Genomic DNA, 20,536 nt, shown 5'->3' on the forward strand with positions numbered 1-20,536 from the left:
TTAGAAGGAAATAATTTATTAATGTCTTAAAATAAATAAAGCATAAGAAAATGTGCTGTGCACTGCTGAAATAGTTTCCTCCACGGCTGTTACCCGTGTTTGTCCGCCAGATAACGGCAAGAGCCCATTCAACCAAGGCCTAAAGCCGTCCACTTTGTACTACATTTTAGACTTTTACCTGTTCCCTGTGTGTGTGTCTGTCTGTGGGAAAACATGCATTGGTTTGCATTTGTAGGTATTTTAAAAGCTCAATAAGGGGAATTGCAATCATAAATAAGGGGTGAATTTAGTCGAGGTGGACAGTTATGTAAAATAGAATCTTGAAACATGGATAGGGGTTGTTGTGAGACAGCCAATAGCATTGAATTGAATGCTTTTATTGTCATTATATGAGATAGAATGAGAGCGATGAAATGAGAGCCGAGTAGAGGGAAGCGAGGTCTCTAACCTGACAATTAATAATCCGCAACAATATTTTCAAAATAAAATAACAGATAAGAAAATGCATTTACTTTGTCAAAAAAATCGTAACCTGAAAATGTCTTACCTAGACGCATTTGTAAGTAGAGGTATGACTATTTCTATTTTTGGTCCAGTGTAAATGATCACATTCTTTAATCTATCATCTGTTCTTTTACACATTGCGTTAGTGCTGCATACACTTGTGATACAAATCTCCTTTTGCATTGTGAAAAAGTGAGTACTTTGAAGCATTTCATAAACTCACTGATATCTAATTTAAAATTAGAGGTGAAAAAAATTCAAAGCTCTTACAGTTTGTTATAAAGATTATAGTTCCATAATACTCTAATGTTCAATCATTTACATACTTGGGCTTCTATTTGTTGCATGATACATTTGAGGGCGGTGGTAGTTCATTTGAAATTTTTTACACCACCAGTTAGTGGTCCCATTTGTTAAACACTGCATTTCTTAAATGAAGAAAGTTGACGTTTAAATTTCCGTGTTGTGTATTATTGGCATTTCTATCCATCATAAAAAATAATAATTAAACCTCTGCTGAGAATGATATTTACATAATTTCTGCCAGGGGATGTACATATAGTTCATTGTTGGGATGCAGCTGGAGGAAGAGCAAGAGTAAATGACTCTTGGATGAAAGCCCTACAAATGGGGCATTGTTGGAAATGAAATGCACAGCTGTTACACACACAAGCATGTCTGCAGGGAAGCAACACCCTGTTGATTGCTGCATTCTGACACACTACACAGTCTCTGCCCCGCCCCTCTGACCAGTCTTCATCGTCTTGCTCGGCATCATCCTCTACCAGTGATGTTACTTCTTCTTTAGCTTCCTCTTCACACTCTGGCACATTGGGATTTGTAATCAGGTCAGCATCAGGATGACCAGATTGACAGCTGCTGTTTGCTGACATGAAGAGAGCCTGCAGGAGGGTTCAAAAATCCATTGATTTTTCTGAACTGGTTATTCTCACAAGCGCCAGGGGGTGTGAAGCCCGTTCAGCAAACAATGATCTCAATCTGATTAATCCTGGAAATGTTTAAAGATAGTGTTCCCTCGATTATCGTGGTTAATGGGGACTGGGACCACCCGGAATAAGTGAATTTCCGTGAAGTAGGGATTCCCCTTCAAAAATGCTTAATTTGAATTTAATTCCAAAAGATTTTTTTTTAAATGTACCCCCCTGTATACAGTACACCAGGGGTGTCCAAACTTTTTGCAAAGAGGCCCAGATTTGGTAAGGTGAAAATGTGTGCGGGCCGACTATGTAGCCTGACATTCTTTGAACCATTAACATTAAATACAAATGAACCTTTTGGGATTTTTTTTAATTACAAATGGCATACTTTGACATTTTTTTTTACATTTAGGTTTTTACCGAAATCACAAACCACAAAAAATTAAGAAAACTATCAAGGATATCTAAGTTCATGTGAAACATCACATATTATTCACTATTATATGCTCACTGTAGGAACAGTGCTGAAAACAAATCAATGATCACTGCATATTCAAACTGTGATTTTGACCATCACAAAAAAAATAATGAACTCATGTATTTTATACTGTGGTCAACAGTGCCGGCGGGCCGTGTATTATTGATTTCATGATAGAGGCCACGGGCCGGTAAAAATTTGTCCACGGGCCTTAATTGGCCCGCGGGCCGGACTTTGGACATGTCTGCAGTACACCATATAGAATACGGGTAGAGAGAGTGAAATGCATGTTATAATAAAAAAACTGTAAAATATGTTGTTTCAATGTAATATTTGTATTTTTTATTTTTTTCTTCTCAAAAAAATCCACGAAGCTCTGAGCCCGCGATAGCTGAACCGCAAAGTAGCGAGGGAACACTGTAATACTAAAATAAAAGCTGCTTCATCGGTGCATTTCAATAACCGGTGCAAATTAGAGAGAAGGAACAACTTGCCAAATTGACAACATAACATACCTTTAACTCGTACATGTTCCCTTGTGAAGTGAGAAGGTACTGGAAGAGGATCCTTGCAGAAAGGTTGTATTGATGATCTGGTACGTGAATTACAGTGACTTTGGCAACCTGAAAGATGACAGAATTGGGTTTCCCTCGAGATGAGGTTTACATCCTTATTATTGCTGAAAACTGATGGTGATATATTCTGGCAACTCACAATATTGTACGAGTCTCTGGCTTCTTTTTGCATTAAGGTTAACACTGCCACGAGAGGATAGCGCTGTCTGGGCATTGGGCCGAAATCGTTGATTCCTTGATCCGCTGGAATATGAGTGAAAAATTCTTCCCTGTCATCACTGCTAATTCTTAATAATAAATGTGTCAAAGAGCCAAACAGATCTTATACAGAAATCATTGAAAAGGGGTAAACAAAAGACAATTCAATTAAAGTTTCCTCAATTTTAATGGTTTGTGAATCTTGATCAGGAATTTTATGATGAAAAATTATATTTCTGGATATAGTACCAGTGTTTATGGCAGATGGGCACATTTCTTTGGAAGTGCAAATGAGGCTTAAACCTTGGTATTATTGGAACTCTCATCAGAATACAGAAAAAAACAGAACTAGTTACATGATCACTTTATGTAAGTTGTATATGGAGCAAAAACGCATCTATAAAAGGATACAAGAAAGTCTCTAAGTACTGATAAGACCGGTGCAGTGCCTCTCGGAAATGACGCGGGGTGCAAAACCTGGGGCCAGACTGGTGGGCCTGCAATGCTCGCTGCAGGACACTGACCTCACAACCCCAAAAACAGCTCAAGACACATGGCTCCAAGCAAGATGGCTTCAGCACCACGCCATCTGTAGAATTCATTGTTATTTTTTTAAATCACAAACTACAGTGTATGATAGCATACTGATTCAACTAGCCCTTTGCTAAATCCTGCCGCTTTGAATTACGGTTGTCAGACCTAATTCCCTTTCGTTGCAGTTATGCCAAACTGCATTTTTGCATAGTAGTACAGTGTTCCCTCGGTTATCGCGGTTAATGGGGACCGGGACCACCCGCGATAAGTGAATTTCCGCGAAGTAGGGATGCCCCTTCAAAAATGCTTAATTTGAATTAAATTATTTATTTTTTTACCACCCTGTATACAGTACACCATTTAGAATGCGGGTAGAGAGAGTGAAATTCATGTTAAAACAAAAAAAACTGTAAAATATGTTGTCTCAATGTAATATTTGTACTTATTTATTTTCACCCCCCCCCCCCCCCCCCAAAAAAAAACGCGAAGCTCTGAATCCGCGGTGGCTGAACCGCAAAGTAGCGAGGGAACACTGTAGAACAAAACCAAATCCTAAACAAATAAGTGTCTTGAGTCTCCTTTTAAAAGAATGAAAAAAAACTATGGCTGGTTAAAGCGTGTAAAAAAAACTGCACCAAGATACCTAGATGGGAAAAAATAAATGCTGCGGCTACATTCCCTAAATCAGGGCCAAGTCCGGTTCCATATCTCCCTTTATCAACACACCTGAATCAAATACTCTGGATCGGTATCAAAGCTTCTGGACAGCTTGCTGATGAGTTGACCATTTGATTTAGTTGTGGAAGAAGAGGGAAGTATGGCTACAAAAAGATATGGATAGAAAAACTACAAACGTCATTTTTATTAAATTGAATGGATTCAACTGCGGGATAGGGCTGCCGCACTCCTAATTCGATACCTGACTTTTGGCATGCCTCTAAGTCAGTGGTCTCAAACCGGTCCTCAAAGGGCCGCAGTGGGTGCAGGTTTTCATACCAACTCAACAAAGATACCTTTTGCAAGTGCAATCAGTTAATTAGAGTCAGGTGCTACTTATTTTAAAGACACCTGATTGGTTAAAATGTTGCCACTGGATCGGTTGGAACAAAAACCAGGACCCACTGCGGCCCTATGTGGAACCGGTTTGAGACCACTGCTCTAAGTCGTCATTGTTAACATATGACTGGTCCTCTTGTTATAACAGGATTTAGTAAAAAGTTAATTGCATCAAATCTTGGATAACGAAGATAATCTGAAAACCAAACAACTTTCTATTTTCATGCTACTTCTTGAGAATAATAAAGAACTGCACTTGTTACCAGCAACAGATGCAATTCCTGAATCGATCTCCAGGGCAAAAGGATTTGTCACCAGGACCATTTGCTTTTCGGGATTCGTTAGGTTGGACTCTGTGTCATCAGAGCTACGCAAGATCACCGGGAAATCAAATCCAACCCTGAAAGACATTCCCGCAAAATTATAATACGAAGGTACGTATAATTCTGGTTAAACATGGATTTTATCTAAAAAAGTACAAGAGTACAAGTACTATTATCAAAAAGTGTATTTATTACAAATATTACAGCATATGAAAAGACTCATGTATTAGTATGTAAATATAATCTTTATAAAGAAAAAATGGAAATACTTAAAGTACTGTACTCACAGTGAAAACGGTTCCTCTACGCTTGATTAAAACAAAAAAAAACTGGTTATTGGGAGCTTTATTCCAAGTCCTCTTCGTTCGATTCTAGAGGCATTGGATGATCGACGCAATCTTCGAGTGGTGCTGTTTGGGGCAGAAGCATGAGCTTCTTCTGCGAGAGGTTTTCGGCACGCAAAGAACATGGCGACCACATTTTCTTTTCTTGTAAACATATGCTGTTTTCTAAGGACATGACTTTGTCAAGAAGATTGCCAGATTCAATGGCTCCAACCATGTTGTCATCAAACTCCTGGACCCGTTGTTCCAAACTGCGTGCCATATTGATGACCTCCTGAAGTTCTCCCTGAAATAAATGTACGTTTGTTCGGCGAAAATGTTCTACCCATTTGAAATATCCTACAGCATGCAAAATTGACAGCCAATGTGGAACGGTATGCTTTGAGCTTCTTTTGCTTAGATTAAGAATGTCCGAACTCTTCCACAAAGGGCACAGTGGGTACGAGTTTTCATTCCAATCCATCAAGAGGACACCTTTTCACCAATCTGGTGTCCTACAAGTGCAATTAGTGGATTGCAGTCAGGTGCTTGTTGTTTTCTGCAGAAATCTCATTGGTAAAAGTGTCTCTGCTGGATTGGTTGGAACAAAAATCTGCACCCACAGCAGCCCTCGAGGACTGTCTTGGCCACCCCTGGTTTAGTTGCACAAAGGAAGAATGTACTGAAACATAAATATTTTAAATGATTGTGATATAACTCCACTATGTTTGCCTCTTCATCAGATTCGCGAGGCATTGGATCATGAATGGAATCTTCAGGACTTTCTGCACGAGGTTTTTGGCACACGAGGAACATGGTGATGGGGAGTTGTGACTCCTCGTTTTATTTACAAATATGGTTTTGTACAAGGACATCACACCATCAAGACAGTTGCCAAAAAAAGTTACTACTAACTACTTATTTGTGTAAAATGCCTTTCCTATTTCTGCATCCTCACCCTCTTGCTACTGGAACAAAGAAATTTCCCGAATACGGGATGAATAAAGTTATCCAATCCAATCCAATCCAAATTGATGGCTTTGTCATCAATCCAAAACAAAGCTGGAATAGGTTCGGCGTTGTCTTCTTCCACATGTTGATGTGTGAGATATGAAATCCAATTCAAACAAAGCTGGAATAGGTTTGGCGTCGTTTTCCTCCATTTGGTGATGTGCGCGATACAAAATCAGATCCAATAGGAATATATTTAAATCATCGTTAAGATGGAGAAAGCCCTATGTGTCTGGATCTCGGAGTGTAGGGAGAAGACACCTCAGGATACCAACATGAATAGAACCAAAGCCAAGACCTTTGATGACAGCTTAGCTCCTGACAAAGGCAAGGTAGATGAACCTCAGCCTCGTACTGGTACTGCAAGTGACCCTTGTGGTTTTATTGCAAGCAAGGGCTAGTTTGAAAAGTTTAAGGAGAGGTATGGTCTACAAAGTGTTTTGCTGTATGGGGAAGCCTCCACGGCAGACCAAGAGGCAGTGAAACGGTACGTTGAGGAAGAGTTCCCTCATATAAATGGAGAATGGTTATCTTCCGGAGCAAGTTTTTAAACATCAATGAGACTGGCCATTTTTGGGAGAGCATGCCTTTCCGGGCATTCTTATTCAAAGATGAACTGAAAGTGCCAGATTTCAAGGTTCACAAGGACTGCTTGATGCTCATGGTGAGGGAATGCTGGTGGCTGGCTTCATGGTACAGCCAGCCTTAATCTACAAGCTTGACCGTCCTCATGCTTTAAAAAACAAGGACAAAGCCTTCATGCCTGTCTACTGCATGAGCAACAGGGAAGCTTGGATCAAGAAAGCCAACACAAACGACTGGTTCTTAAACTGTTTCATCACAAAGGCAAAGGTGGACTTTGCTATAATGGGGGTGCACTTAAAGGTCCTCTTGCTACTGGACTGTGCAGGAGGACTTGAATTGAATGCCTTTGTTGTCATTATACAAGTATAACGGACTTGGATTAAAACTCACATTTACTCCTTTTTTTTCATTGATATCAAGCGGAGGAACTATTTTCGCTGTGAGTACAGTATATAAAGTATTTACCATTTTTTTTTATTGTAGATTATATTTACTTGTATATGCTTATAACTGTAATATTTAATGAATACACTTCTTGATGATTGTACTTGTATTTTTGTATAGATGCAAAAACATGTAGTATCCAATTTATTATAGAGGTGATCCTATTTCGAGGTTTTTCGATTATCATGTCTGGTCTACATTACCCGCAATTCTTTTTCCCCAGATCCTCACAGTTCTTTACCATGAGTGACAATGCCAAATTTGAAACAATTGCTCCCAATTAGAGGCTAATTAGCAAAATTTAAAAAAACAATACATTTCGGTTATTATCCAAATATATGTATGTTTATATGTGTATATAGGTATACCGTATTTACCCGCATATAGGGATAAAAAAATAATGAGTGAATCGAGAGTACGGCTTATATGCGCATCAAAAGACGACGTTTACGAAACTGCAAGGTCACAAAGACGAAATGACTTATGCGGCCGATACAGTAATTTTTTTCAAAATAGAGAACAATTTATTTTGACGTCTATGAATAAAATTCAAGAAAAAAAACATAACTTGCACACTTGCACAAAACGTGAAAAAGCTCCCTTGTGCCAGTCACTGCTCGCTCAAGGTGTCGCCATCTTGCCTAGAGCGCCGCCATTTTACCTAGTTAAACGCGCTCTGACTGGGCAGACACGAGTACCCTTGATGTGTTCGTAGCTTTTACCATGCCAGCACATCCGAACAGTTGTTAACGCTGATCGAAGGTCTTCCGGTCAATCGTTAAAATATCAGCCTCTATTCCTGCGAAATGTGTCACCCTTGCTGATATTTTAATGATCAACCGCAAGACTCGGGAGTCCCGAGTGAGTAAAAATATGACATTTCTGGTTTGCGTTGGGCTCGGGCCTGCAAATCAAGTTAATTCCTTGGGTTTGGTCGGGGTCGGGTCAGATTTTTTGGGACCAATCTTACCGCTAACGTACACAAATTGAAAACGGAAGTCACGTGAGCAGTACAATCACAAAGTGTGCCCGGAGTGGTCTAGTTTTTACCAAGTGTCTGGGTGCAATAAAAACATTCGAGACACATTACAGAGGCAACAAGGCTGATACTTTTATAACCGACCGCAAGACCTTCGATCAGCCTTAACAACTATTGGGATGTATTGACATGGTAAACACTATGAACATATGTATCAAGGCTACTCACGTCCTGCCAGTCAGAGCACGTTTAACTACGATAGGATGGTGGTGAAATGGGCTAGCAATGGCAGGCCCAAGTGAGGGTTTTTTTGTGATACGTTTTTTTTTTTTTTAATATTGAATTTCATTCATGGACATCTATATTAATTTGGCTTTGCGTTTTATCTGTTGATCTTTTCCCTATTTTTAAATAAATGACCGCATCAGCTGCATTGTCTTACATTATGGAGTTTCGTCTTTGTCACCTTGCAGTTTCGTGCATGTCAAGTCTAATTTGTGTACATATAAGCCATACCCGTGATCTTTTTTTTTTTTAATTTCTTTATATATTCTAGTATGCTGAGGTTATAGCAGGTGTCCAATAGTTCTGATTCAAAGTCTGTGAGCAAAGCCAGCCAGCAATAACTGTCAGCTGATTCAGAGGCAATGGAAAGGCAATGTTGAATGTCACTTTTCAGTTATTAAATTCAGTACTTTGAATGCACACTACTTTAAGTCGGCATACAAAAATACAATACAAAATGCCATACAAAAGCTGTAGAGAAAACATTTTCGAAGAATTTCTGATATAATTGATCATAAGACAAGCATAAAGGGGATAAATGCATATGCGTATTTTAACGAAAATGACAATAAAGAAGAATAAAGATCCACCACGATCGCTGGTAAACTCACTTAAACACCAAATTGTGGGGATCGAATAGCAATCGTTAGCAATATACACACAAACCGTTGGTCTGTTTACAGTGGGGAAATATCACTTACCAGCCGAGGACTCTGGCGGCAGTAATAACAAAACACAAAGAAACCACGCAAATGTAGAAGAATGGGGAATACTCATACATTATGACTAGAAAACCTCCTGCCATGTCTTATCATTCAAAACCTAATTTGTGAACAACTACTCGAAAATAATGTCTCGCCGCCATCGTGATATGCTCATGACAGGCTCATTCAGTGGCTCATAAGGTAGCTCACAAGGTACAAAACAAAACTACTTCCATAAAAAGCGGTTTAAGATAATTTTGAAAGCTTTAATATATTAATTATATGTCCAACCCATTTTGTATACAGGTACAGAATATGCTTTAGACATACACGAATGCCTGTAAAAATTAAAAAAAATGATTTTTCCCCTCAAACAACGTATAGTATGTACTATTCCGAATCCGGTTTCAAAATAAAACAACTATGATGATTCAAAGCACGTTGGCAATCAAAAATTTTAAAAAAAATAAGCTAACAAATATATTTTATTGTTTTAATACTGTATCTTTAATTGCAATTAGATATATTTAATTAAAAACAAATAATAGTTATTTTAATTTTTAAATGCCGATTTTCTTTTGATGGAGTAAACTCAAACCGGATATTTTTAGTGCTGATTAATGACGACCACTACTACGATTGCCTACTGAACTAGCATCCTCAATCGGAACACAAGTACATATAGTAACCATTAATTACGAGGTTCGAAATAATAGGGGAGCCACTAATGACACTGGATTATTTATTATATTTTTCATTGCCAATTTTGTGGAATACAATGACTGCAGTCAATGACTAGTGTGACCTTATCTTGTCATCGGTAGGACCAGACAGTCGTACAGATGTTACAAACACCAGGAGAAATAAACCTACAGGCTGGGAACGGTATTGTAGCGGCACGTTTTGTGTTGTTTTTACGTTAAACAGTTTGAAATAGAGTCACGTGAAGTATGAACGACAAAGCGACCATCCGCCAGCAGAGTTCCGATAATATCTCTGTGAGCAGCACTGAATGGGTCATGGCAAACGATGTCTTCGTGTCCGGCTACGGCGAGAATCCGATGGGAGAGGAACGCCGTAGCAATGAAAGTGACCCAGGAGAACCCTGTTTGAACAGACACCTTCCCCTTTTACCACAGGATGGTATAATACTGGCTTTATCGGAGGAAGAATATTCCAGTCCATCTTACCTGGATATTGACCCAAACTACACTGAAAGTGAGGTGAATGTGACAACCAAGAAACGCATACGTTCCAACAGCTCTAGGCACAGAGGTGAAATTGTCACCGAGCTGGGCCCGGAGGAGGTCAGGTGGTTTTATAAAGAGGACAAACGGACGTGGAAGCCGTTCGTCGGACACGACTCTTTAAAAATTGAGACCGCCTATGGAAGGTTCTGTCAGCAGAACCCCGGCAATGTCAAACGCCTCTGTGAACCCAACGAAACCGAAGGCAACGATGCTGTCACCTCCGGAGAGGATCTGCCAGTGGAGAGCGTAGCAGTGGATGAAAGCCATGTTCGGCTGTCATTTACCGACGAGTTGAGAGATCCGGACGAAAGCATGATCATAGAGGCCGTGTGTGTGAGAGGAGGGTTATATGAAGTGGACATCAAGGAAAAGGAATGCTATCCAGTTTACTGGAACCGTGAGCGCGCTATTTTTTTAAAATTGCGATTACACACATGCATGATTTAAACTGATTCATCACCTTTTAACTAATGAGAGGTATAATGCAGCATGAGCCAATAGTCAAGTCAAACCTATTGCTATAACTCATCAAAAATATTCCCTAAGGACTTCACAAACAAATACTAATGACCTAGCAGTAAACATTAGTTTTTTTTAATTAAGACTTTATGAGACTTTATAAGACTTTATTTTATACATTAAGACTAAATTAACTCTAAATCAATCTAGAAATAAAAGTATTATAAAAATAAATCACTGATGATGACAAAACAATATCTTCTAAAATAAACAGTTTTTAGAATGCTCATACACACGTTAGCATATTACACTACTACCGCTCAGTGGCGGTCCATGCATTTTCTCGTAGTGCCTTCAACGGGCAAAATCCACTTCCTACCAGCATTTAATGATTACATACAAATACTGGAGCTTATCAGAAATTAAAAATGTGCCGGGGGTGAATTGCCCGGGATAAGACAGTGACGAACGTCAATTAAGTACCGGCAAACATTGCCTGAAAATTTGGTAAAAACCAGCCGAAAACAGCCTTTATTGATGAATACAAATACTGGAGTTTTTTAGACATCAGAATCGGTCCCGGAGTATAATTTCCCCCAGAAAAAGACACCGATGAACGTCAATGGCGAAACGGCAAAAATTGCACTAAAATGGGGTAAAATCCACTTCCTAGCAGTATTTAGTGATTAAATACAAACACTGGAGCTTAAATACAAACACAGGACCTATTCACATATCAGAACTTGGCCCACAATTAAAATACTATTTAGGAATATGGCCATATTTTACTCACCAAAAAACATTTTTAACTGTACATAATATCCATGCTCCTTCCTTTCTTCCTTCTTTTATATCGCCATCAAAGCTAATGCTGAAAGTCGAGCCTGTCCTGTCGTATTTCTGTCATAGTCTGTCTTGAAAATGGCTTTATATCAACACAACAATATATTTGCTTGTGCAGCTCGCTCCAGATACAGTTTGGTAGCTTTGGCCTGCCTACTCTATCAATGGCCAATCATAGTTGGTGAAAGTGATGACCTATCCCTACGCCTGCGAGAAGGCAATGACGTATCCCTACACCTGCGACAAGGCATTGTGGTGTTGCCAATTCAAAATCTGACGCTTGTTTAATGCAGCAGAGCCCACAGAACTGATTGTGAAAACAAAATTCCACTCTTATTTTTTTTCGTTTAACTTTTTTTTTCAAATTTTACCACTTTTGGAGTAATATGAACCATTGAAAGAACTGACATATTTTGACATTGGAAGCAATATGGATGCCACAGCATCTTAAGTTTCTGGTAAAAAAAATTAATTTCTCTAATTAGAAAGCATCAGGTTCTCATCAAGATAGACTTATTTCTTTTTTCAAATTGAATAATTTGATATTTTGCATTTACATAGACAGGCATATTAACTTTTGATATCGACCCTACTAATATGCTTTGTTAATATGCTAGTAATATGCTTTTAAGACTTTCCATTCAAAGTAAAACATATTTACTCCCTATTAAAACCATGAAGATGGAGATGAAAATTGGGAATCAAGGGGCAGCTTATACGTGAGAAATTGTAAAATTCAAAAATGTTAAGGCAATTTTAAGGGTGCGGTTTGTACGCGCAGGTGGCTCATATGCAAGTAAATACAGTGGTAACTCATCATACAAGCACCTTGACATACGAGCATTTCAAGATAAGAGTAAAATTTTGAGCAAATAATTATCTGTAAAAACAAGAAAAATTTGGAGATATGAGAAAGCCAGGTGGCCAAGACATGCTAGGCTGTTTATCATTGTCTTTTCTGACGCTTTCGTGTATATCAGATATCTACGAGCACTGGGCGCTTCATGTCAGTTTATCTGCTGTAATGCCAATATAAATAATAATCACAACTAAAAAGAGTTACCGTATATGGATACATTTGCAAATAATTATGACAATGCTTTTTTTCGTCATCATTCCTTCGTCTCATAATTTTCTATACTTTCCGCATATCACACAAACTTAGGCACGATAAAAAGAGAAACAACAACAACAATGGTAGCGGGAAAGACTCCCGGACCAGTGTGACAGCAACAAAAAACACACATTACATACACATTAGATCACAGCTGTGAGTGTGTATAGATCCGGTACAGGACACCAACGCCCTTCAGTTTTATAGACTAATTCTCTTTCTCTTCACCTGTTAGTGACTAGTATTTACAGGGTTTTACCGTCGCTGTCCCCCGGACGCAATCTAATCCATTCGGGTTACTCTCACAAATGGACTCTCATATGAATGACTCCCTCACATTCGGAAACCCCTTACTAATGGACACATTCACATGGACTCACCAGTAATATCTGAAACACTTTTTGGTCATCAACCTTGGGAATCCAGGTGCGGAGCCGAGGTCCAGCCCGTCAAAAGTGTTGTAAATACCGTGGCCACGGTCTTCCCCAGATGTCGAATCTGCTCCTGGATTCCTTCCCGTATCTTAACACCCTGGATTGAAGGACCAATAATTGATAGGTTCGCCAATAGGCATTCCCCAAATGCTCGCACAAATAAAAAGAAAGACTGTCTTCTTCTTGAAATTTTCCTCATATCTCGAGCATCTCGTAGGTAGAGCTGCTCGTATGTAGAGGTACCACTGTAAAGCAAAGCATATTCTTCATTGCAAGCAAATATATAATAATGTAAAACTACTAATCCTAACAGTGATCAAGATCAAGATATTTTTTCCTTATGTACAGATGTAGTGAAGATGCCAAGATGGTGATGAATACAAAAAGTTTTATTTTTATCCAGAGCAAGAGCGTATTCCTGTGATGAGAGGCTTGTGGTTCATTGACGGAACCTGGCTTCCTTTGGAGGAAGATGAGAGTGACATGATCGAGCAAGAGCACCTCACACGTTTCCGGGGTCAACAAATGAGGGACACCTATGAAATGGAAGCGGTCATTACCACAATAGACAGCAAAGATGGTAAGAAGGTAAAATTTATTTTTTCAAATATAGTTACCGAATGCTCAGGAACTGCCAACTAAAAAAAGTATTTTGGCTAATTGTTACGGTCGTGGGGGCAGGGCCCCAAAACAGGTAATTCAATTTATTGTGGACAAAGGTACAAGGGGAGTAGCGTGGGCAAGTTGGATTAGGGTGGGGGTCGATAACTGAGAGGGCTGTAGAGGGATCCAAGTGAAGGTACAAGATGCGTGGTCAAGGGCATGGTTGTGGTTGTGATCGTGGTCCTAGGGCAAAACAATAGGTGGGAAATCAGGCAAGAAGAACAACAAGATTGGTCCTCCTATTTGCCACTAAACAGGGAGGTTGTAAGATGGGTGTGGGCTCCTCCACAGAGTCCAAGGGTTGGAAAATGCGGGATAGTGCATCAGGTTTCTTGTTCCTGGACCATGGGATATAGGACAATGTCAAATCAAACCTACAGAAAAACATGGCCCACCTGGCTTGACGGGGATTCAACCTCCGTTTTGACTTGATATATTCACAAAACAGGTAATTAGTTCCTTCCAGGTGATTCCGCCCCTCTTCTGGGGCTAGTTTCACAGCAAGCAATTTACAGTCCCCAATGCATTAATTGCGTTCAACCTACAGAAAAAGAAAGTGCAGATGTGCACCTTCCATTCTCTCGGTCTGGGCTGACAAAGGTCAGCGTCGACCCCCACCTCCCAGGCATCCACTTCCGTACTAAACTGTAGGTTAGGGTCTGGGTGTGTGAGCACGGGAGCTTAGGTGAAATGGGCCTTAAGGTCATCAAAAAAAAAGGTTTCTGCTGCCCCTGACCAATGGAACGTGAACTTTGTTGACTTGAGTGCTGTGAAGGAGGACAGCAATGCAGCTATAGTCTCTGATATACACGGGAGACCTATGTGTGAGCTCTCTCGCCGTTGACTTCAATGTTCTCTGAGTTGACAGTCAATTCTTATGGCCAAATTGACACGTGCATCGAGGGAGCCGGACTTTTCACGGCAAGCCAACTCGTCCTTTGGGGCCTGGTTAAGGCCCACAAGAATGAATTTCTGGAGGGCAGTGTTGTTGAACCCGCTATCAGCAGCAAGGTACAAAATTTTACTGATTATTCAGCCACGCTTTGGATGCCCTGGCGGAGAGACATCAAGCGTTTCGCTGTCTCCCTGCCACTCGCTGCTTGCTCATAAACTGCCGATAAAATTTGTCTTTTAGCTAATTGTTAAGGTTATGGGCAGGGCGTCCCAAAGCAGGCACACACACAAGCTTGAAGAGGTGTCTTCTATTCATTGCAGGCAAAGGTACAAAGGGAGCAGCGTGAGCAAGTCAGTTTATGAAGCGTGGGGGTCAATAGCCGATAGGGTTGTACAGGGATCCAAAGCGTAGGTACAAGAGGTCGTGGTCATGGTTGCGGTCGAGATCGTGATCCTAAGCACATAGAGGTATAGCAAGAGAAGGTACTAAACCAGTGGTCTCAAACCGGTCCTCAAAGGGCCGCAGTGGGTGCGGGTTTTCATTCCAACTCAACAAGGATACCTTTTGCAAGTGCAATCAGTTAATTAGAGTCAGGTGCTGCTTATTTTAAAGACACCTGATTGGTTAAAATGTCGGCACTGGATCGGTTGGAACAAAAACCAGGACCCACTGCGGCCCTATGTGGAACCGGTTTGAGACCACTGTACTAAACAGTGAACTGATTAAGATGATGCAGCAACGTGGTCAAGTTCTGGGGGGCCTAAATAGGTCAGTGATTGTTGATGCGCTACACCTGGCGCTGCTCGACCCATCTGGTGTTGTTGGACCTACGTTTGGCCGAACGGCGCATCTACCTACCCTACCTACCTTTATGGCCCTGGGCCTCACATGAATAAAGGTGCATTATATTTCATTAAGTAAAATTATAACATTTGTCATTAAATAATCTGAGTTATGATTGTGACATATACTGTATTTACTTGACATATTTGCATGTATAACTCGAAATTATTTTTTGTTCGTACAATTACACAGCTCCCCCTATCTTCACAGACAAGTACACACACACTAACTTAACAATTGTGGAATGGTTTAAATGTCTGTTTACGGTATCCTTTTCTTTCAGCTATTCACAGTTTGAAGCTGAGCCGCAGCCATGTTGACTGGCACAGTGTTGATTTGGTGTACCTGTACAGTGATGCTACCACTTCTAAGATTGCACGAACTGTCACTCAGAAACTGGGCTTCTCTAAAGGTATATGGAAGAATTTGCAATATATTTACATGAACGTAAAATGAGGGACATCTTATCATGATCACTGTTTTGGGTGTTTTATTTTCATTTTTCTGTTCCCCTGAGTTTTATTTCTTTGGTGAGTCTTGTCCTTGTCACAATCCTATTGCTTCCGCCTGTTCCTTATGTGTCAACCAGTCAGCTGCCTGGTATTTATCAAGTCGTCATTGATCTTGTGTTGATATCCGTTCTCTATGCCCCTTTTTGGTAAGGATTTTCTTTTATAACTACAGTCATACCTTTACTTACAAATGCCTCTAGGTTAGAAATTTTCAGGTTACAACATTTCTATATGCAAATGTGACTTGAGATGTTGAACTGGGACAGTGGAAAGCATTGCTCTGCGGTGGAGCGACCCTTGCAGAAACCTGCCTGCCAGGGACTCCGTAACAAATGCTCCACCAGCCACCGAGAAAGACGGTTGCCAATCATTCTTTCCAGTGTTTTGCTGTGTAGTGACGTCAGTGTGATTGGGCGATAACGTCCGACTTTGTGGGACGGCACACATGTACTTCCCCCAGTCCCTCTTCCAGAAATTGCGGATGACGTGTCTAACTTGTTTCTAAGTCTTAATCTCCTCCATCCACTTTATCTGGATCGGTAGATTGTATGCCTATCACAGTGATCCATTCTCTTCCTGGTACCAATCCTGGCACTTTGTCTTTGATGACTGATTTATCTCCTCCAGTGTCACATAAGAATTTTATTGGTGTTTGTCTTTGTCCCAGAGGGTGGACCTGATTTCGGTTAAGTCTAACACTTCTGCTGACGAGCAGGGGGTTTCTTTGGACCCATGTCCATGCTTCCCTCGTAGATGAAATCCATGTGTATTATTTCAAATGGGTACCTTTTGGGCATTGGCCTCGTTTGGGCCTGAGGTTATCTTGTGTATTATGTCTGCAACAAGTTAAACAGTTCCTACAATTAAAAAAAAAAGGTATTTAGACCTGTTGGCACATGGAACACATGCTGTACCATGTCCATCATCCCCCCTGTTAAAACATGAGACTTTCTATGGCAGGCTGTTATACGGATGAAGGCTGTGACACGTATTGAAAGCTATGACATGTATTGAAAGCTATGACACGTATTGAAAGCAAAGACACGTATTGAAAGCAAAGACACGTATTGAAAGCTATGACACATTGAAAACTATGACACGTATTGAAACATTCTTTTTTACTTAGCATTATTTCACAAATACCATATTACAATTTGACATGCTGAACCGCTCGGTGTTGTGATCGCGCTGCGTCGTTGTGGCGCGATCGGGAATGGATTTGGACCCAGTCGCGGGTAAGCAGGATGAGGAGAGGCAATTGGCTTCGAAGCAACAACTTTAATAACTGAGAAGGGATCTTACAAAACAATGAGGACCTGTGAAACGGAAAATAAAACCAAACCGGGAACAAGAGAACGAGTGGTATCGAGGAGAAAGGTAGCGTGGCTGCATGGCTCTAGAACCAACGCAGTGACATCCAGGAATATGCAGGGGTTTGCAGGATTTTGCAGGAGATGATGCAACAATGATAATAGAACTAATTGGTGTTTAAATACAATTTAGGAAGTAATCAACAGATTGATTCCAGCTGCTCTGCCTTTACAGTAAGCTTCGAGGGACAAACGGCTGCCCCTGACACTCAGACCCAAAGGCTTTTTGTTATGATCTCTTTAGGTATTTTCACTGCTATATGACGTTCTGCAGATGTTGCATACCAGGTCTGCAAGACTTACTTAACCAACTTATATCTATTGCAATTTCCCATACCAATTACAAAATAAGGTATCCTCTCTTAATACTGCATGCTGGTGAGGACACTGATATTCAACCCCATGAAGATAATGAATTTGATCATTATCTTTCTATTCCTAACCTGGTTGACTAAAACAATAAGTAAAGGTATGTACAAAAGATGTACAAAACAATTTCCTTACTTGCTTATACTTCCCTGTCGGTGTAGCTATGTTTGTTTTCATAGTTTAAGAAAGCCAGAAGAACGTTTTATATATAGCCACCCAAAGGTGCAGTGGATTTCTGCCTTACTTGGGTGCAGGCAGTTTGTGTTTGATTCCCAATCCGTTGCAATTTGATTGCGAGAGTGAGTGGTCGTCTGTTTCTGTGTGCCCTATGACTGACTGGCGACCAGTCTATGGTGTAGTCTGCCTTTCGCCCGAAGACAGCTGGGTTAGGCTCCAGCAACCCCTGCATACCTTTTGAGGATGGGTGATATGAAGAAGAGATGGATGGATATGGATACCTAAATGGCGAACCTGACATCTTTCATTGGGCAATTTCGTCCCTCCAGCCCTATAATATTTGATGAGGAGCTTTGACACACAGCCACACCTAAATTATTCCAGTGATGGTGGACATGATTTAAGTTTAGGTTGTGGCTCATCCACTCTAGAACATTCACATGGTTGTTCTGAAGCCACTCTATTGTCTTGGCTGTTTGCTTAGGTTCATTGTCGTATAAGGGAAAGCCATTTTTACACTATATTATGCAATTACCAGCGCGCTATCGACAAATAGGATGGTAACCGCCCAATGGAACATTGTAGGACGTTCTTGCAGACATACATTTGAGCTGATGAGATGCTCCTCAAATTAATCATGTTCCACAGTGATGACAGGGAACCTCCATAAGAAGAAGGGTTGGTGGAAGTACTCGCATTAGTGCAATTAGAAGTATTTTGGTAGATATATCTAAAGTACTGCCTGCCATAAGTCAACAGAGGGCACCTTGATGATTTGGCTTAGTTTTTGCCGTGCTTCAGGACACTAGAGAAATGGCTTCCTGCTGTTATGGACGAACAGTTGTTCTTGGACAAGATTCAACTTTCCACATTCCTGCCAAAACCAATAGAGACTGTCACTGCCATGCCTTCCTCTTTAAAGTTAGCAAAGTTGCGTCTGGCTTGCGCAGCCATGAAAAATAAATATTTTCCTAGGGTAGTCTAATTGCGTCAAGGGAAAGGCTAGGTGTTTATGTTTGGATGTGCTGCTACTTCAGCATTTCCAAATACTGTATTGTTGACACTGGTGTCCGCTTTCATAAGCGTTCACCAATTAACTGTTCATATTTGTTTCCAAGCCCTCTGGAGCATGTTTTCATCCAGGGGATCTCTACATTGCTGCATTCATTTTCTCTTTATCCTGACAAGCTCAGTTCATACAATTATAAATATACCCACAAAGCATAATGCTTACTGTACCATGTTTATTGTTGAGATCATCAGTCAGGTTATGACAGTGTTATAGTACTTCAAAAACTGATGCCTGGCATTCACAACAAAGTGTTCAATTGCCCTCATTGTGAAATATAATTGTGGACAAAATCCATAACTGTATACCACAAATTCATTGCATAGCTCTAAATCGGAACATTAGATGCTCATGTGTACAATTGAATCCACAGCTTCTAGCTGCGGGACGCGCCTCCACAGAGGGTATGTGGAGGAGGCAGCACCTGAGGACACTCCACCTGAAACCACCCACATCGTGTTTGTGGTGCATGGCATCGGTCAGAAGATGGACCAGGGTCGTATAATTAGGAACACAAGCATGTAGGACAATTGATTGGAAGAACACACTATTCAATCAATATTATTGTTTACAGGCAGTAATTTAGTAATTTTGCAGGATGAGAGATGCTGCCAGAAAGATGGAGGAGAAGCACTTTCCTAATCGCACTACAGAGCACGTGGAGTTTCTCCCTGTTGAATGGCGATCAAAACTCGCTCTTGATGGAGGTACGTGTCTTGATACTGAGCCCTCTTTAGGGCTGAGAGCTCTTTTTTAACGCTAACACAATGGCTTGGAGGGAAGAAAAGATCTGTCAGCGATTGTGTGGACAAATATGTTTTCTTAGTTTAAATACATAAAATCACAGACAAACAATTATATACTTGAGATGTGGAAAAAAGGAGTTAGAGAAAGTGCAATAACTATTTAACCAAAAGGAGCCAGATGCATGTGAATGGTTGGTTGTTCGTCTCCTTGAGCCCCGCGATCAGCTGGCCACCTATTCATGATGTCCCGCTCCTCTGGCCCGGTGTCACCTGAGATATGCTCCAGCACCCCCTGCGACACTAATGAGGATAAAGCGGTACAGAAAATTAGATGACATGAGATGAGCCAGATGCAAAATAGCCTAAATAGAAAAAATACATCAAAATTTAGTAGATCATACTTTTGCAAGAATAACAACTAGTGATGTTTCCATCTGATACGCAGTATTGGTCTTGGCGTCCAAGACAGCTATTGTTGCATTATGCGATAGTGTTGGATTTCGACACAAGAGCAGCGGATTGGCATACATATAAGTCGCACTGGAGTATAAGTCACATTTTTGGGGGAAATTATTTGATATAATTCAAAACAAAGAACATATTTCATATGATGTTCATAGTGCAGAAAAAATAAAACAACTTGATATCTAGCTCCCTGCATGCCCCGGCTGGTGCTAGCTCACATGACCTTTTAAAAGATACATTTTTCAGCATATACCTCTATAATATGCATTTTACCCCATTGTCTCTGCTTTCAGTCCAAAAGTCCAAAGTATAGGCATCTCTCCACGCTGAGTCTGTCTAAGATATTGCAAAGAATTGGGTTCTGATGTTTGAGTTGGGTTTTGCTACTGT

The 20,536-nt window shown here is 40.4% G+C and overlaps 2 protein-coding genes across 4 annotated transcripts in view; one reads left to right on the forward strand and one right to left on the reverse strand.

Annotated features, from left to right (window-relative positions):
* Nucleotides 1-10,501, reverse strand: cgrrf1 (cell growth regulator with ring finger domain 1). Of its 3 annotated transcripts, XM_077711464.1 has the most exons (7): nt 8,935-9,288; nt 4,894-5,236; nt 4,547-4,683; nt 3,105-3,282; nt 2,635-2,782; nt 2,436-2,543; nt 1-1,406 (listed from the first exon to the last, which is right to left on the reverse strand). In XM_077711464.1, exons 3-7 carry the CDS (start codon nt 4,605-4,607, stop codon nt 1,068-1,070), a joined length of 834 nt encoding a protein of 277 aa, XP_077567590.1. In that variant the 5' UTR covers nt 4,608-4,683; nt 4,894-5,236; nt 8,935-9,288; the 3' UTR covers nt 1-1,067. The 3 variants fall into 3 exon arrangements, with proteins under 3 accessions (XP_077567590.1, XP_077567591.1, XP_077567589.1); XM_077711465.1 differs by lacking the exons at nt 4,894-5,236; nt 8,935-9,288 and adding an exon at nt 10,128-10,501; XM_077711463.1 differs by lacking the exon at nt 4,894-5,236.
* The window catches only part of ddhd1b (DDHD domain containing 1b), a 22,580-nt gene continuing 11,611 nt past the window's right edge, over nt 9,568-20,536 (forward strand). The window contains exons 1-5 of the mRNA XM_077711462.1: nt 9,568-10,584; nt 13,441-13,617; nt 15,722-15,850; nt 19,309-19,456; nt 19,533-19,642. Coding sequence (XP_077567588.1) covers nt 9,888-10,584; nt 13,441-13,617; nt 15,722-15,850; nt 19,309-19,456; nt 19,533-19,642 — 1,261 coding nt within the window. The 5' untranslated portion in view covers nt 9,568-9,887. The remainder of the gene's footprint in view (nt 10,585-13,440; nt 13,618-15,721; nt 15,851-19,308; nt 19,457-19,532; nt 19,643-20,536) is intronic.

Source organism: Stigmatopora nigra, unplaced genomic scaffold, assembly GCF_051989575.1.
Source record: "Stigmatopora nigra isolate UIUO_SnigA unplaced genomic scaffold, RoL_Snig_1.1 HiC_scaffold_26, whole genome shotgun sequence".
NCBI classification, from domain to species: domain Eukaryota; kingdom Metazoa; phylum Chordata; class Actinopteri; order Syngnathiformes; family Syngnathidae; genus Stigmatopora; species Stigmatopora nigra.

Coding starts and splice junctions, on each gene's coding strand:
- cgrrf1 (XM_077711463.1), bottom strand. CDS start 9,038: ATGGCAGGAGGTTTTCTAGTCATAATGTATGAGTATTCCCCATTCTTC. Junction 4,684..8,934: donor GCCGCCAGAGTCCTCGGCTG/GTAAGTGATATT, acceptor AATGTCTTTCAG/GGTTGGATTTGATTTCCCGG. Junction 3,283..4,546: donor AGGAATTGCATCTGTTGCTG/GTAACAAGTGCA, acceptor TGAATTCTACAG/ATGGCGTGGTGCTGAAGCCA.